The sequence below is a fragment of the Solea senegalensis genome, linkage group LG11 (assembly GCF_019176455.1).
Source record: "Solea senegalensis isolate Sse05_10M linkage group LG11, IFAPA_SoseM_1, whole genome shotgun sequence".
NCBI classification, from domain to species: domain Eukaryota; kingdom Metazoa; phylum Chordata; class Actinopteri; order Pleuronectiformes; family Soleidae; genus Solea; species Solea senegalensis.
The window spans coordinates 16778067-16790158 of NC_058031.1; the positions used below are offsets into that span (position 1 = coordinate 16778067).

Sequence of the window (12092 nt, forward strand, 5' to 3'; positions counted from 1 at the left end):
TAGTTCATTCTTATTAAGAAAGGCTACCACACCTGTTTAACAGAGTTAACTTGAAAGATTTTCAACTGCTTGTTCTATCAAAAAAGAGGAAAATTGCCATGTTAGCTCTCATGTTAGTTATTATAACATCTCCACAAGTGTATAAGGAGGTGAGCAATACATGAAATTCAAATGTTTCCTTAACATAATGTATATTCCTAGGTGTTTACAACATTATGTAAATTATTTTACCTCTACAAATAAGTCAGCAAATGGAATATGAAACCACTTTATAAAAAAACTTGAACATCGTGGGTTTATATCGTCATAAGGTATATGGGAAAGGCATGCTCATGCACACGTCACAAGCATCAAGTACACAACATAACATGCAGATTATAGAATTATATATATTTCTAAATCAGGCTGGATGCAAACGGGACGAAAAAGTCATCAATCCCTACATACCAGTAGTAGTTTCACTAATTGCAGAATTTTAACATGTTCCTCTAAACAGATATCTAATAAATTGATAATAAAAGTGTTACAGTACTTTCTTGAAAAGTCACCCAATAGCTTAGCATACTGATAAGAGTAAAATTAAAGACAGGGACATTACCACAGTAACAGAAAAACAATAAACACAATATATATCCAATGCAAAATAAAACAACTACAAATCATCAAACAATACATCAACAATCAAACTCTTTTTGGCTTCTTGTTTCTCCCTCTACCTGTTCCTTGATGGTCTGCAGCTCCTGGAGCTCCTTGTGTACCAGCATCTGCTCCTTTTCCCTGTGCAGCTTTAGCTCTATCCTTTCCCGCTCCAGCTCCTCATGCAGGCGCATTTGTCGAAGTTTCTCCAATTCCACACGCTCTCTCTCCATCTGCAGAAGCTGCTCTTGCTGCCGATGCAGCCTCTCTGCCTCAGATTCACCCTCCTTGTGTATGGCGCCTGGTGGAGGAAACGGAGGAAGGCCCCCTGGAACAGGCAGGCCACTGGGAGGGCCAGAGGGGCCGACAGCGTGTGATGTCCCTGAGGGTGGATAGGCATGGGCTGCTGGAGGAGGCTGTTGTGACTGCTGAGCATTTGTCACTTGTTGTTGTTGATTGTTCAGGTGTGCCTGAGACAGGTTTATTGGTTGCTGCTGTGGCTCTGTTGGTATGACAAGTGTTCCTCCAACTGAGGTGACTTCACCTGATGAGGAAGACACTGTGGCACCTTTACCAAGGTAAACTGGTTCGTCTTGGACTGCAGAGCTAGCTATTGTCATGGAAACAGACACAGGAGCACTTCCTGTTGCTGAAGTTGTTGCAGCACCACCAGTAGTGGCAGTGGCTGATGTTGTTTGAAGAATACCTGGTGATGGGTAACGGACAGGGGGTTGTCCAGCTAAGGACATTCTAGGGTTCAAAGGTAGCCTGGTTAGACTGGAGAGGGGCACAGGTGTCATATTGGCAGAAGGGTATTGCCTATAGACCCCTCTTAGTAGTGGGTGTAGAACAGATGCTGGCTGGGTTGTGATGGGAAGTGTGGAAGCAATTGGGGTCTGAATGGTGGAGTAAATCATTCCATCAGAAGACCTAATAGCAGCAGGGTACATGGCTCTGAGACTGGCCTGTCTGGCATTGATGAGGTTGGTTAGTGCTTGACTGTGAGAGATTGGCTTCCCATCTAGTCCAAAGAGGAGGTTTTGTCTTATGCCAAGACCTGCTGCAAGTCTGGAGGACCCAGGCCCAGTTCCTCTGCCTAATGTGCTATATTGCATCAAGTCTGGGTTACTGCCAAACCGATCCATGGAATTGAGTGCTGCACACATACGACTGATCTCCCTGGCAGTTGTAGCACTGTACTGAGCTAAGTTAGCTTCTTGGAAGCCAGCAATGTCACGGGCTGAGTAGCCATAGTCTGAACTGATGTTTGACAAAGAATTATATCTTCTTATAGGCAGTGTTTGGGTTGGAATGTCTCCTCCATGACGCAGATCTGTATAGGAGCCATACTGCATCCCTATATACCCTCCGTAACCCTGCTTCATCGCAGTTAAATCCACAGCAAGTTCTCCTGATACTTGGAATTGTGGCTCTAGTTTAGAATGGTACGACTGTAGCCCTGCTTCAGCTAGGTTTGTATCAGACATTGAAGGCTGGAGCTTACCAGGGAAAGGTAATGTGTAGGCCTTCTGCCCATCCATTGGATACTCATGGTACCTTGCAGGTTGCGTTTCTTGGTCTGACTCATAGGTAAGGGGTGGTGCAGAAGGAGGCCTTATGCCCTCTTTCTCAGAGCCACCAACACAGCTTCCACCAAATGGAATTCTGTAGACAACATCACAGCAAGCTGGTTGGTTGTCAGATTTAATTTGGCCACCTAGTTGATCCAGAGCATCCTGTCCTTCTTCGACCTTTACTAACTGAGTTACCACCCTGGCCTGCTCTTGTCCTCCATCCATCTGTACGATCATGCTATGTGGTGATTTACCACCTACCATTAAACCAGGAGGACTGGGCTGCCCTTTTAGCTCAATGGGGCCAGTTCCATACAACTCAGGGTTAATGGCTGGTAATACAGCACTGACAACAGCTGGGGTGGTGCCTGTCTGGCTGACTAGCAAGTCCTTTTTATGTAAAGGTGGCACCTGGCCAGCAATGTTGAACCTGACCAAAGGAGGTGGTTGTTGCTGCTGATGGTGCTGCTGTAACTGCTGTTCAAGAAGCTCTTGTTGTTTTTGCAGTTTCTCTTGTTGTTTCTGCAGCTCCCTCTGCTGCACACTGAGGTCTTCCAGTTTGGCATCAATTTTTGGTATTGACGGGTCAATTGGTGGTGAAATTTGTGGTATGTTCTGTGAAAGACAAACAGCTGAACCCATGCCTTGGCCGAGATCAACCCAGGCTTGATGAGGATCACCATAGACTGTGGGTTGTTTAGGCTGGGTCATGAACATTGAAGCAGCCACAGTGACACTCACAGTGGTTGGTGTCATAGTCTCTTGGCTGTTCAAGTTCATGATCAGTGGCTGTACAATTGTTGAATGTCTGCTACCCTCTGATCCGCCATGGTATTTCCTGCTTTCAGTGGCCAATGAGGTGAGATCCATTCCTTGGTCAGTCATGATTATAGGGGCCGGTTTGGTGGCTGTTCTAAGGTCCACAACACTTCCACCTTGGATCATATGACCTTGTTCTACTCGTGACGTGCCAGGAACTGTGGATATTCGACAGAGGGAGATGTTATCCATTGACACAGACCCTCTGGTATAAGTACTGGCTGTGGTGACCATACTTGTTCCCACATTTACCTTCTCAATTCTTTGTGTGTGGTAGAAGCTACGTGTAGGAGAATGTTGGAAAGGTGGTGTATCTGGAGGACTACCACATGGGGAGTAGGTCTCAAAAGTCGATTGTCGGCTAAATCGAGTTGGTGAGGAGAGAGGAGAAGTAGCAGTGTTGACTGTCATTGGTCTAGCTGGGCTTGGAGGTGGGGAATATGGGGCATCCTGGGAAGACTGCTGTCTATACAACCGGGGGGAAACAGATCGATGTGATGTTTGTGTTCCCTGAGCCATCACTGGAGATGAAGGCCCAGAGCCAGATGACTCCAATCGCATGGCTGAACTGAATGTCTGTGTAGAGAATTCTGCTGTAGCCCTTCTTGAAGGTGATCGGGTGGGACTCTGCAGTGGAGGTGGGGATGGAGAAAGAGGAGGACTGGTGCTCCTGTAATAAGTTGTATATTTGGGAGAACGTGGTTCAATAATTCTCTCAGTAGAGGATGTTGAGCTGTCTCGCACTTGGACACCCCTGGTCTCCCCCACCCTGCGCGTGATCACTTCTCTTTGACTGTAGGCTTGAGTAATCTCTGCGATCTTGCTGCATACACTAGAAACAGTTGTTGAGGATGTGGCGGGACTGCCTGTGTGTCGGCCATATATTGCAGACTGAGTAGACGTGATAGTGTGGCTTGAACTAGTCTGTGAAATAGTTACTGCATCTCTGGCATAAACTCCGTAAGCTGCAATAGTTGTGGCAGCCACAGTGGGTGTAATACCATTCTTTCCTGCTTGGCTTTTCAGCCTATCTTTGTGACCATCCTTTCCAGAGAAATGTTGTGTTACACGTACATCAGGGATCCGCCCTCCAGTCTCAGCAAAGGAGACAGGAGCTGAGATCTGGGTGGGGCTGGTGCCTGGGGTCAAAAGAGCATTGCTTTGTTCCAGCAGCTTAGCAAAGGCTGAGCCTGTATCGAGGAGCTGCTTGTCTGGGTATGAGCTCTCTATCTCAATATCTACTTGTTCATCACTGGCCTGCTGCATCTTAGTGATGTTTTGAGATGTTTGTCGGATCTCCTCATAAATATCTGTTTCTGTCTCTGCTGCCTCGTTGTCATATCCTGTTTGATCTTGTTCATATTCATACTCGTCATCATAAGCTTGTCCATTAATGTCCTCCTCGTAATAGTGCCTTCCATGTTGTTGCTGCTGTTGCTGCTGTTGTTTTTGTTGTTTTTGAAGCTGCTCCGCCTTTCTCATCATTTCCTCATAAACTTCTTCAGCACTCTTGAGAGGTTTGGAAGTTGATGATGGTGCTGTGGTAGTAGTCGTAATAGATGACTTCTCTATTGGTGAGTAGAGAGACATAAAGGTAGGCAGATTATACTCACTGCCTGACTTGTAAAGTTTAGACTCATATCCTTCAGCCTCTGAGTCCAGACTCTGAGGGGAATATTCAGAGGCAGAAGATCGATGAAGCTCTTCCATTTCTGCAGCTTGTCTCAGCTCCTCTGTTGGAGAAGCATCTTCAATGGGTGAAAGATTGCTTGGTGGAGTCTTGGACCTTTCTCTGCGCCTCTGAGCCCTCAGCTCTTCCTTATCCCTCTTGGTCTTCCGTGCTGTACTCCTTATTCTCTGTTGTTCCACCTCTCTCATTTTCTCCTGCTCTCTCAGAAGCTCTTCTTCCTCTCTCAGTTCATCTTCTTCTGAAGAGTCTTCAATGGTGGGAAGGAGAGGGCCATGGGAGCGATGGCGTGCTTTTCTTTGCTGCTTGGCCTCTTCTAGTCTTTGTCTCCTGCTTGGGCTACTATCACTATCCTCCTCCATTGATGAAATGGAAGTAGGAGACTGACCAGAACCATATGATGATGAAGTGGGTGGCAGAGTGGAGGAGTAGTCACCTCGAGAGCGCTCCTCAGGAGATCCTGTCAGACTCTCCATCTCTAGCTCTGGTTCCCGATCAAGGCTCAGATCATTTTCACTGCTCAGCTCCATGTCTCGGCTATAGCTATTAGTGTTATTGAGTTCGATAGTTTTGAAGCGCCTCAGGCCCCCTTGTGATGCTGTCAAATCTTCCTCACCCTCCTCTACTGAACCTTTATAAACATCAGTGGTGCTCTTGGTTTCCTCTTCAAAACTGCTGGAGTGGTGCTGAAGGCGTCTCTTCTCCTTTCCTGAGTCAGAGATGATGTGCTTGTGGTGGCTTTTCTTGGGTTTGTGGTAGCCATATCCTTCATCTTCCTCATCCTCCTCTTCCTCCATCTCTTCCTCCTCTTCATTTTCTTCATCGGCACTCATCTCCATTATTTGTCTCCTCATGAATTCCTCATCTGTCATTTCTGTGGGCTCAGCCTCTTTGTCCTTCTTTTTCTTGTCCTTCTTGTCATCCTTTCCTTCCTTCCGTTTACCTTCCCAGTCTCCTCCATCTTCTTCTTCTTCCATTATGTCCTCTAATTCCTCATCAGAGTCGTACGCGTCTGGAGGGATTGACAGGGAGCGTGGACGCTGCTTCCCTCTATCATCTAAATCTCTGTCTCGGTGCTTTCTTCCTCTCCTATCTGCCTTGTCTTCAGAGAGACTCTTCTCCAGCAGTGGCCTCATGGAACTTTCTAGCTTGGTAATTTCAGAGGGACTTGGAGGGGAGCCCCGTCCACTGATTCCCCGCTCGCTTAGCTTCATCTCCTCCTCTTGGATTAGACCTGTAATTTCGCTGTGGGAGCTGGAGATGCCATCAGAGGAGTAGCCAGTGTCACTGAGGCTCTGGGGGCTGCGTGACAAGTCATGGGTACTGTTGCTTTTAGTATCCTAAAAGAGAAGAGACAAAGAAGGAAAGATACATCAGATTTGGAAAAGCTTTAGTTTTTTCCATTAAAGTCAATTCATGCAGTATTCACACAATTTAGGCCCACATAAGTTCAAAACTTGATTTTTGAAAATGTAAAATCAATATGTTTATAAAATGGAAAGTAAAATAATATAAATACATCTGTGCTATCGCCATATAAGACCATTTTTTGTTTAAATAGTCCCAGGTTAAATTCTTTAAGGAGTTGTTTAACTAAACAAAATGACTAAATTCATGGTTTACACAATGAATATAGAATTAAAAGAAATTATAAACTGCATTATACATCAGACTGACTGACAGCTGTCTCCCCTTTGAACATAAATAAAGGGCAATGTTATGACTAAGCTGTTAGTTAAAGATAAATAATAAGGCAACGTTAAAAGTCGATCGCGTATTATTTCTGAGCCATTGATGGAGGAGGTTAGTCCAAATTATTTCCCTTTTAGAAACAATGATCTTAAAATAAGAGTATGGAATTAAAATGACTGGAATTACAGTGGATGTGACACAAAAACCTTTCAAAACTCATTCATCAATGGCTCTGTCTGGGATGTCAGTTAATAACATTTTAAATCATAGACTCAAATGGACTAACCTGGTAAGGGAAAGGGGGTGGAAGAAAGAATACAAGGTTTTTAGAAAGCAACTAACAATAACTTTCACAATCAATGAATCTGTCAATCATTTTCTGGATTCATCGATTAGTTGTTTGATCCGTAAAATGCCAGAACATTTTGAAAATGTTGATCAGTGTTTCCCAAACCTTGAAATTATGACGTTCTTAAATGTCTTGTTTTGTCCACAAACCAACATTATTCAGTCATTTCAGTTTTGTGGAGCAAAGAAACCAGAAAATATTCACATTTCAATTACTGAAACAAACAAACAGACTAATTGGATATCAAAATAGTTGGTGATTCATATAGTAATTGATTAATAATCAGTTAATCATTGCAGCTCTATTTTCGATACTGGAAAGCCATTTTTCCGCTCGTCACAGGACGTCAGAGAAAACTTAACTTTGAGTTGTCAGCAATTCAAATTCAGAGCAGCTCCCCAATTGAGTCAGGTCTGCATTGCATTTACAAAAGGCCCGCAGCAGTATTAGCTCAGCTGAGGGCCTTGGTGGTTTAGCATATTCATGGCATGCCGATCATATTTCAGCAGGAGCTACAGCTGCCTCTGTCTGCAACTGTTTCACACATATCCCCTCAATGTTCGAGTCTAACTCTCTTTGTCCCCAAGGTAAGCCATGAATACCTCTCTGCCCCTCCAGCCACACAGTCTTAGCATTCTGTGAGAAGGGAATCAACAACATGCTTTCCAAATAGCCAGAGCCATCCAACACTGAAGCAGAAAGTTATCAGTTGAGCTCGTAATTCAAAATAACCAAGACATTATCTCATGCCACTCTTCTCCATGCCAGTCAGTGTTGTGTACTTTTCTTTTCTTTGTTTCCTTTTTTGCACACAGGTTGAGTTTGAGTTCAACTTTGTCAAGTAACCAAACCGTGAGCTGTGATCATCAAACTATTAAGAAACATGGTACGATTCATAAAATACTGGGTTCATTCTCATGTAGATACATAGTTTGTAAAAGAAAAGGCAAAATGATCAATAGAGGACATGCATAAATGTTCATTTAAGTTAATTTTAAGATTTTGTGTGTAAATTGTGGTTAAGATGAAACACAACGCATTAAAATCCTTCTGTAAATTGTTACCATATCACACTTTACTGTAATCATGAATTTGCTTCGATTCAAAAAGCAAATTAAATGTATAAAATAAAGTTAAAGCTAATCATAATGAAAAAGCAGAATGTCTTGTGATCTGTAAAGAGAACACATATTTCCCAGGTATCAGTTTAACCCTCAAATCAAATACAAAGTGAATAGTCTCTGTGCATTTTAAGTCAAAAAACAGTTGAGTCCATGATTTCAAATACCCAAAGTATTTCGTCCTCTCCTGACACTGAATGTCTGACATTTCATTTCATTTTTCAGTTTCACTTGTGCTCATCAATGGCTCCGTAGGCAACAAGCATGGGAAGCCCACTTTTTCAACAGAGCTGTTTCGCCTTTCAGCTAAATTCATGGAAAACAGCGTCATAAATACGTAAATGAGTGGGAATGAGATCATGCAACGGTGCAAGTTTCTGTAGGCTGACTTGCATAAACATATTTCTTTGATCAGCATGAAAAAAATGGCAGATGTTTCACTCTACTGGGGTCACAATCATTGACCCTGATATGAATACACATCACAGTACACGATGACTGTTTTATTATTATACATTATTATATTATTTTAGTTGAAAGCTGATTATTAAATATTACACACCAGTTATGGAGCTCTAACTGCATACTGTACTTGATTCGTTTTGGCCAAATTGTGATAAAGTGATCAGGGTATGGACATAGAATGACTCAAGAGTCTGAGTCTGAACCGAACCGTGGATTCGGAGACGCCTCCTCTGTTTGCCTGCTGTAATTTGCCTGCTTTCTCTGTAATGAAGAGGAATCACCTGCTCCAAGCTCATTAAACTGATGGGAAAAAAAATATGTATATGAAGCAGGGCCAAGCTTATAACAGCCAAACATACTCACATAACCAAGACACATAAGCTGCAGTAAAAGCTTGAATAATTACACAACAATAGCATGTTTTTGGTCCATGTATGTTACACTATGGTAGCATCTCAAATCCTTTCATTGGTGCAAAAATGATGTGTATTCATGTTGTATTATTTTACTAGTATATACATTTTTGCCATAGTTTAACATACATACAGTGGACTAAAATCTTACTTACATCATAGTGCCGGGACTTCTTAATTTCCTTGATTGGGGTAATTGGCTCTTTCTTCTGCAAGGGTTTGCTCTCTTTGGGAGGCTGGGTCTCAGACTCGGTCTTTAGCTTTGTCTCTGAGGACTTTGGTTTCTGGGAGTCCATGGTTGTTATAGTTGCTGTAGCTGGAGTCACGGTCTTGGTGTCAGTCGGTTGTTTGGCAGCAGCGGGTGCAAACGGTCCACTACTGCCTGTTCCAGCCTGTGGTTTCTGGGCCTGGCTCGGCTTGGACCCCTGCTGATTGGTGGGTTTGTGGAGAGGGCTTTGCTGGCTCGTCGGCACCTGGTGACGAGGTGAGCCCATTGGCTGGTGCTTTGGAGAGGGATGAGGAACGGGTAGAGGAGGTTCCTCAAGGGGTCCTCCAGACATCAGCCGCTGGGTCTGGCAGTTCAGACATAACCACTCCTTTTTCTGAAACAGAAAGAGAATAAAAACAAGATAAGACATCAACAATGAGCAATGATTTTAGGCGAAGAAAACAAAGCTTTAAGATGAAATATTGTGGGGTTTACAAAAAAGAAGTAAGAAGTCAACATGAATGCTGTTACTGCTACCATTGCTGTATGTGTCTAAGTGTTAGACACATACAGAGCATTTTGGCTGTTTTTTTCCATGACTGTTCAAACGTACATTGTATACAGAGGCTATAAGAATGTGCAATATTGAGTTTCTTATATCCTTTTTTTTTTCAGCACAACCTAGGCAATCTGATGAAACTTTCCCTTCATTTTCACCAACTATATAAACACACCTGATCAAAAAGTACTCTTTAATCTTTAAAGTCGGATTGAATTTGTGAAATTTGTGAATACGTCACAGTTCAACGTTCACTCGGCTCATTTTTATGAACAAAAAGAAAAGAAAAACTTACTACTTTGTAACTTCTGCACAATTATTGCTACTTTATATCACGACAAAAAATGCATCATAACTTTGACTCAACAACACATAGGAAAATGAGTGAGGATGGTTAAGGTTAGGTGGCTGGGGAATGCATATCATGATATGCATTCCCCAGCCACCTAACCTTAACCATCACAACCAAATGCCTAACCCTTAACCTAGACCTAATTCTAACCCTAAACCCTAAAAAAAAAACACTTTAAAGTTGTGGGGCCCAGACAAATGTCCCGAAAAAGAGAAGTGTGCATGTTTTTGGACATACAAACACACGTGGCATACACTGGGCTCAAACACACACTTGTAAAAGGCCTTGTCCCCGCTGTACCCTGCACTCTCCACTCAAAATATACTGCACAGGAGGGTCCAGTACAAGAGGCTGTTGCTGGTGGTTTCTTGGGAGTTGGGAAGGGGGAGTGTCCACGTTCATGTTACGATCAGGTTTTCCTCGAGGCCTTGTCGTGACAGTGACGTTTTGAGTTTGTGTTAGTGATCACCTGGTCATTTGAATCTAATATCTCTTTTAGCTCTTGTCATTGGTCTGTGCCAACTCCTGAGGGTAAAATAAGGCTCTTGGGCTTTCTCGGCTTCTATATTTAGAAGCCGAAGAGCCTTATTTTTCCCTGCATATCCAGCAGATAGTCATTACTACGCCTGTCTGCTGTTTGAAGCTGAACAGGTAATGCACAGTGAGGGTTGACGTGGAAGGAGCAGCCAGAACTGTTAAGTTGTGGGCCAGCCACTAAAGTCTGAGATTAAACTCACTGTAAAGCTCTGTACAGCTGCAAGAACATTTGGAGAATGATTCTCTGAATGACGAATCAGGATTCATGCAATGATATTAGATGGTTGGATTTCCTTCAATACTACATGATGTTAAATGTTGTGTCTCCTCACCACCACTTTACACGCACAACAGTTTATTATTCACCTGTCTCTCCCTACCTGTGCAGGACAGTAGTTATTGTTGTTTAGAGCTGGAGAGCAGCTGCATTACTCATCTAATGAATAATTGACAGATGCAACCCCTTCCTCCTCGACACTTATCTTCCATCTCTGCTCTTTTCCACCCACTCACTGAATCCTCTCTGTCTCTAACAGTCCTCATTTGGTCTCTTCTGTCTCTCCTCTCTTTATCTTGCTCCGGCGTCTCTCTCTCTCTGTCTGAATCCCCTCTGAGTGTTTATCTGTGGTGAGGTGTTGTACAAAAGACTCCATCTCCCTCCATCACAGTGACTAATGTTGTTTTAGGTTGTGTAGTGCATGGGTGAGTATTTAAATTTAAGATCCAATTAATGGACCCTTTTCATGAAAGAAGGAATAGGAACAAAAACAACAAAAATAATAATTATATTATAGTATATAAAATAGTATTATTGTCAGACATTTGAATGGCAGTTGCATTATTGTGTCTTTCATTGCCACCAGAGGTCTGTACTTGAAAGCCTTGAACATATAGGGACATTTTTAAAGAGTTCTTTCCTGTTGAAACCCAAATGTGGAGCAAAAGAAGTTCAACAGAAACAATGAATGAGTCAGGCTGCAAACAGGACCCTCCCTAAGGGATACAATAAGTCAGTGTCTGAGTTAGTATATTCCTCCGCTGCTTTTGCTTCGACTCTTAACACCAGCACATCTTTATCCTCCCAATATAACTGTAGCATCCATATACAGAAGACCCTTTTCAGTTGAACAAATGGCTTCAGAGCAGATTTCATTGAGACGCTGTGTTTCCTGAGCATGAAAAAGGAAGCTGTGATGGATAGAAATAAGTAACACCTGAGAAAAACTGATTTAAATGAGTATGAAAATAGCACATCATTCCTTCACTGTTGATCAAATAACACATTTATACACCAACTCTGCTCTAGAAAAATACCAGGAAATCTCATTTTTAATCTATTTCATACATCAGATCAGAAATTGCCTTTGCAGCAAAAAGACCCAGGTTTGTGATTTGCGAGTTCACATGTTCCCCCCCGTGTGTGCGTGTGTTTTCACCGGGTTTTCCAGTTTCCTCCCACAGTCAAAAAACATGCAGATTTGGGGGATTAGGCAAATTGGACACTCTGAATTGACTGTAGGTGTGAGTGTGAGAGTGTCTTGTTTGTCTCTAGGTGGCCCTATGTGATGGACTGGTGACCTGTCCAGCATGTACAGGTCACATACAAGAATGAAGGACAAAGCAAGAATGAATGAATTAGCTACTGTATCTCAACTGAATATGATGCAAACTCTTACAATG

The 12092-nt window shown here is 42.8% G+C and overlaps 1 protein-coding gene across 3 annotated transcripts in view; it reads right to left on the reverse strand.

Annotated features, from left to right (window-relative positions):
• Positions 1-12092, reverse strand: part of bsna (bassoon presynaptic cytomatrix protein a) — an 81493-nt gene that overhangs the window by 21364 nt on the left and 48037 nt on the right. For all 3 annotated transcript variants that reach the window (XR_006361321.1, XR_006361320.1, XM_044038594.1), the window contains exons 4-5: positions 8912-9358; positions 717-6056 (exon numbers count right to left, since the gene is read on the reverse strand). Coding sequence is in view for 1 of the 3 variants with exons in the window: in XM_044038594.1 (XP_043894529.1) it covers positions 717-6056; positions 8912-9358 (5787 nt within the window). In the remaining 2 variants the exon portion in view is untranslated. The remainder of the gene's footprint in view (positions 1-716; positions 6057-8911; positions 9359-12092) is intronic.